This window comes from Notechis scutatus, chromosome 1 (assembly GCF_049901735.1).
Source record: "Notechis scutatus isolate UNSWTSFEM ecotype Mainland chromosome 1, rNotScu1.2, whole genome shotgun sequence".
Lineage (NCBI taxonomy): Eukaryota > Metazoa > Chordata > Lepidosauria > Squamata > Elapidae > Notechis > Notechis scutatus.
In genome coordinates this window covers 256,886,046-256,892,437 of record NC_142009.1, presented here as the reverse complement: position 1 = coordinate 256,892,437, position 6,392 = coordinate 256,886,046, and the positions used below count along the sequence as shown (strand labels likewise).

At 34.2% G+C, this 6,392-nt stretch overlaps 1 protein-coding gene across 2 annotated transcripts in view; it reads left to right on the top strand.

Moving 5' to 3' along the window:
* The first annotated feature begins 283 nt into the window (after positions 1–283).
* Positions 284–6,392, top strand: part of PRMT3 (protein arginine methyltransferase 3) — a 74,348-nt gene continuing 68,239 nt past the window's right edge. The window contains exons 1-5 of one of the 2 annotated variants that reach the window (XM_026664753.2): positions 284–393; positions 483–636; positions 2,129–2,211; positions 5,189–5,238; positions 6,009–6,111. In XM_026664753.2, coding sequence (XP_026520538.2) covers positions 366–393; positions 483–636; positions 2,129–2,211; positions 5,189–5,238; positions 6,009–6,111 — 418 coding nt within the window. In that variant the 5' untranslated portion in view covers positions 284–365. The remainder of the gene's footprint in view (positions 394–482; positions 637–2,128; positions 2,212–5,188; positions 5,239–6,008; positions 6,112–6,392) is intronic. The other variant, XM_087951107.1, reaches the window with a different exon arrangement.

Genomic DNA, 6,392 nt, shown 5'->3' with positions numbered 1-6,392 from the left:
CATTTTGTGTGTTTTTTTTGGGGGGGGGGTTGCACCAAGGGAGGCTCATTCAATTTCATTGTACACATGTTGTGCAATAAAGGTTTGATTTGATTTGACTTGAAAATATACATTGGACTCCCGCACGTTCCTATAGTTTACGCGTATTTTCTCCGTACCTCCGGTGAAATTTGGCCCTCTAAACTCACCGTAGTCATGCGCTTCTCCGCCCCCTCTTCTCTTTCCCTCTCCTATTGGTCGGAAACTTGACACTTTAACCCGGAAGTGAGGGTAAGCTTCTCGCTCCACGTGGGAAGAGTCAGATCAGGGTGTTTTTATCGTGGGAACTTTCGCCGAAGGGTTTGAACTTTTAACGGGTTGCAGTTATGAGTGCCGGGGCATCTGCGGCGATCGGTACGGATTCCCCCCACTCTTTTCTTTCTCTGCAGATTTCCGCAGGTTGAACTCTGGTTCACCGCCCTTTTTTCCCCTCGCTATGGCAGGCGAAACGGAGGGACCGGCAGGAGGTGACTCGGGGCTTGCTTTGTCGGATAGCGAGAATGAGGGCGCTTGGGAGGAAGAGGAGGATGGTGCCGACGATCCCAGCGCCGAGATGGAGGGACTTTCGCATAGCATTCCCTGCCTTTTCTGCGACAGGTTGGATCCTTTCTTCCTTCCTCCAGCCAAACATCATGCGAGTTTCTGCTTTGTCTCTGTTATCTTCTTTCTTTTTCCTTGCTTCAGCAGAGTCCCCAAAGAGGTATATAAAAGGACAAAAAAAAAACCCTGCAATTTAAACCCGCGCCAGGAAGCTTGTGTGAAAGGCATCTTGACACAACAGCTCCATTCTCTATCTATTTATTTATTTGTCAGACATGTACAAGGTAACAAGTATAAGGATGAACATAAACAAGAACAAAGGAAGATAATAAATAAATACAGATAAATGGGGACAATAAGACAGGGACAGTAGGCACAGTGTAACATCATCTTTAAAAGACAACCCACGCACACAATCTGTCTTCATTCAAAAATTGTTTAGTTAGCCGCCCAGAGTTGCTTGGGATAGCAAAATGGGCAGCACATAACTTTAATTGAAATTTAATAAATAACTGGATATTGAACATACAACATGCACAACAAAACTCACAAAGTGCATATTTTTGCACTCTTTCCACTTTAGAATTTTGCTTGAAATGTGACTTGTTACATGGGTTTCTGCAGAGTTTGGCTGATGATAAAAGCAGGGTTGCAGTCACTGGCTCCAATTTTTTTTTGGGCGGGGGGTGGGCATGACCTCTCCTAGTGAAAGTTTTGTAGAGAAGTACAGTAGTCCTGGACTTATGACCACAACTGAGTCCAGAATTTCTGTTACTAGGCGAGACATTTGTTAAAGGAATTCTGCCCCATTTTACGATCTTTCTTGCCACAGATGTTAAGTGAATCACTGTGGTTGTTAAGTAATAACCGTGGTTAAATGAATCTGGCTTCCCCATTGACTTTACTCATCAGAAGAGCACACAAAGTGATCACGTGATCCTGGGATACTGCAACCTATAAACTAGTTGCAAGCATCCGAATTTTGGTCACATGACTATGGGAATGCTGCAATGGTCGTGTGAAAAAGGTCAAAATTCACTTTTTTCAGTGCTGTTGTAACTTTGGGCACTTAATGAACTGTTGTAAGCCGAGAACTGAATGAATGACCCATTGTTCTGTGTTGGAGGCAATAGAAGACTTGAAAACTTCACTCATAGTAGTGTTCAGTCTTTACCACGTGTATTTCCTTTTTTTCAGATATTGAATTTCTTTTGCATTCAATCACTGTTAGTTTTCACATCTGACTACTGTAATTCTTTTGTTCCCATCCTCGCTGCCTTTCTTTTAGGGATATTATTTTCTCTGTACAGTATCTGAGATGTTTATAACATCAATTTGTCACTTCATTTTTTCACCTGATATTTCAGAAACATATTGCTTATTCTTTAATACGTGCTCCAAATTCTGTCTTTCATAATTCCAGAACTAGATATTGTGATTTATTTCTACATTATCCTGTTCATGCCTACATTTTAAAAGGTATAAAATTGGTGTGTTTTAATTAATTTTAATAAATTGGTATTTTAAAAATATTGTTTTTTTTTCTAAGATTTTTCAGTTCAGCTGAAGACAGTTTTTGTCATTGTACTTCAGACCACGGGTTCAGTATTGAGATGATGGTTAAAAAACATCGTAAGTTTATTTCCATATATTGTATAGTTTTCTTTTTTTCATTTTCAAAAGTTGATTAAACTTAAGGCTACAAAAGGAAAAGAAGAGAAAAAACAAATAAAAATCTACAAGTATTGTAAAATTAACTCAACATTTCAAAATTTATTTTCTGAATATTAGAATTGATTGTATCAATTTAAAGTTTTAAGAACATTAAAATAAATCTGTTTAAAATAAGGCAGGCAATAATTAACTATGATCAATATGACAAATTGTTTTAAATGGAAAAGATTACAATAATTTTTCACTAACGAAAAAATTGGCAAATTTAAAACAAAGAATAAACATTAAAGTCTTATACTATACTAAGGTGAAGAAACATACTTTTGGTGTGGTATTTATAGGGGAAAAATTGTTTCCAGGTTGTGTTAGGGATATACACCCTAGCAGAACGTGCAATGGCAGTCTAGCAGACAGGCAGATATGTGAGACAAAATGTTGTAGCTTACAATCAGTAAGACAGATACACTGTGCAAGTTAAATAGTTTTTATTCCAGCAAGAGTTATAGCATAGTCAAAACAGTCCATATGTCATACACTAAGTTCAGTCAGTCCGGGGGTTAATCAGTTTGCAAAGTCCAGCGTCGAAAAAGAGTTCATTAAACTTACAATCAATCAGTCCAGTGATATATCTCTTTTGCAGTCAGAGATATGAAGAAAAATCAAACCCCTTTTCTTCTCTCAGCAAACACGCAGTTATCACCATCAATCCATCATTTGTCAGCATTCCAGTAAAAGCCAGGGTAAACAGTGAGCTCTCTTGCTCCCTCTTATGGTGATTTTACAACCGCACCCAAAAACTTGGTTTACAGTTTAAAGTGATACATACACTTAAACTCACTAACATAGTTTATATATTATTTTACTCAAACTAAGTTAGGTAACCAATGTTATCCCTAACAGGTTGAATTAAATTGAATATCAGATGTGTTTTTTAAATATTGATTTTTATGTCTGTGCATATTCCCAGAACTTAATTTACTATTTTCTACAGAAGTTGTTCAGAAATTCTAGTGAAAAGAATAGATGCAATAGTCAAATTGGATTTTTTTTCATATTTGATGGCAATATTGTAAAGCTTAACAATTCAGAAAAAATATTGATATTGAAATATAACAAATTTTTTAAGATTCAGTTTTCTTCCCAGCTTTCTATTCTTTTTAACTAAACATTTTTAAATCTTCTGTTTACACAAATTAAAATATTAGCTGCTGGTTATTTAGTGCCTTATTTTCAATTCTTATTGGTATTCTTTATACTTACACTTGGTATGCCATTATACTTCTCCAATTCAGGGAATAAAAACTTATGTTTTTGTTAATAAATTCCCAAATGTTTAATCCATTTAATAATAATGTTGAAGCCTGCTTTATTGTAGGTAAGTTTTTTTTCTTATTTATGGTTCCATTGCCATTTCATTATTTACAAATTGGGCGTTTTAATCTTTAGGGAAAATAATTGCCAGGTTTTGTTAGGTGCAAATATTAAATGTATGTCTTATTCAGAATGTTTGCCTTGTATAAAAATATTGTCCAGAGTTTGAATGATACTTTATTTAACTTGCTTGTATGTGAAATTCTCTTGATTGGTGGGGATTATCTTTAGAGAAATTCCATTCTAGAATTTAAGGAACAACGACATATTCATGTATAAATATCCTACACAAATTTCTCTATGTATATTAATGTGTAGAATTTTTAGCATATTCATGTTTGTAGGAAGAATATCTTACCTTGCTATAGAACTTAACATATACTAAATTTGTTGTCATTTGTAAAGTGAGAATATCAATGGAAACAGGTTTTATTTATAAAGTGACTTAGATTGGTTTTTCTGTGAGTAGGAGAATAAAACATTTAAATTGAATTATATATAAGTATGAAGTGTGAAGAGTAAGCAGTTAAAGTGTTGAAATGGCACATGGGGGAGGGGGGAAGTAAGGTTTAAGCCCACCTTTAGTACAGAAGATCATAAGGTGACTTTGAGCCAGTTATTCTCCTTCAACTCAATCTCCGTCATAGCACTATTGTGGCAAAATAGTAGGATGAAAAACTGTGCAAATTGCCTGGAAGACTTGTATGAAAATTGTGGCAAATAGCAATGAGTACAATTCAAGATGTTAGTTGTTACAAAAGCCTCTATACTCTATATATTCCAGCAGAGGGAGCATGCCACATTCCCAACTCTCAAAATATAGTTAAAGTCACAAGTCCTTCCTGTGATGGATCCCACAGATCTACAATACTCTGCTCCCTCCTTGCAGAGTTAAGATTAATGCCTTAAATAGTGCTATTCCCAGAATCTTTGGGAAGTAAGTGCTATTGTAATGTTTGAATATTGGTTACATTATCCAATATTTATGAATGTATCTATTGTTAAAATTTTAATAATCAATTAGGAGCCAGTTTGGTGTAGTTTTTAAGCCAGCAAGCTAGAAACTGGAGGGGCTGTGAATTCTAGTCCTGCCTTAGGCACAATGCCAGCTGAGTGACTGCCAGTCAACTCTCACCCCTTGAAGAAGCCAATGTTAAGCCATTTCCAAAAATTTGCCAGGGTTAGCTCAAAACAGTCATCAGGAGTCAACATTGACCCAAAGGGATTTGTGCACATTGCACACACATGCACATCAATAGCTGGTCCAGTAGTTATCGGGTGTTTTTCTACTAAGATCAATTTATTTTGCAAGTTGTAAACTGCTAAAAAATTGTGATTGAAATGGCATTCAGATTTTGTAAGTAGCTTAAGTCATTACATTAATAAATAAGCTTTGTTAGTTTTTGAGATAAAGTCAAATATTCCATTTAGTGGAGCAAACTTACAGTTCTACTGCAATTGACAAAGAAAATCAGTAGAGAAATAAAATAATGAAAGGAAGTATAAAAACATAAGAGTAAACAGGTTAAAATTCTGATAAATATTTCTGGTTTTCTTCTTTCAGGGCTTGATTTCTATGGCTACATTAAGCTAGTAAACTTTATTAGACTGCAGGTAAGTTTCCAAGTATTTTGTAGAATAGATGTAATTTAAATAATGTTATTTAAATTATTAGAGAGTGATGAGAAGAATATGTTCTACATTTGGTATTAGGTTTCTGAGAATGCCACTTGAAGAAACTGTGAGAATGCAAAAAGTAAACCAAATGTGAATGTAAAATCAATCTAAAAAAAATTATTTATGGTGGATTACTTCACTTAAGAACCATAGTTAATTGGGTCAGCTTATATATATGGTAAATAAGTGTTCATAATATTCTAGACAGTCTGGAAATTTGTAAGTGTTAGCTCACTCTTAATATCCTAACTATTATGAGGACCACGATATTCAATAATGTTTATTGTTTCTAGATCTAATTTTAGAGTTACTTATTGTTAAAACAACTTCTTGTTGATGGCAAGCAATGGTTTTGGAAATGATATATTGTATATATGTGTATGTATATTCTTTCTTGGATATTTATTTGTGTCAGAAAATAAGGCATAGTATATGATATAAAATATAAAATACAAGATTAATCTGTTCTTAGATGAGAAGGGTAAATGATTTTTCTTTGATGGGAAATTAGGAGCATGATGTATACAAGAAAAATAAGAAATTAATAAAGACTGTCTTCAGCAATAAATTAGAGGAAGAATGTATCATTTATAGAATTATGCTACAGGTAGCTTACAAGTCTAACTTTAAAAATTCCAGTTTGTTATTTCTATCTATGAGTCATTCTTAGGATAATCTGTCACTTCCATGTTCATTTACTATTTCAGAAGCCAGATGCAGAGTATGTTAATTCTCTTAGACCTCCATTTCCTTGGGATGAAGATAACTATTTGAAGCCTGTAATAGAAAATGACCTATTACTACAGTTTGGTAAATATTCTTTTTCATTTTAAATTTTTGCATAGTATATAACATTGTAAGGAAATTAGTTTATATTTTCAAATGGGAATAGTAACTGTGCTTTAAACTATTTGAAAATAGTAATGTAAAAAACCCACATGTAAACTAGCTTAGACCATCAGAGGCATTTTAGAGTTATATTTTGATCATTTCCAGCATAGCTCATTCGTCATGGTGACCAAGGTTATTACTATTTTTGTTCCATAACCAAGCCAGATGATGATTTAAATTAGTTGCATCCAAGACTGCCA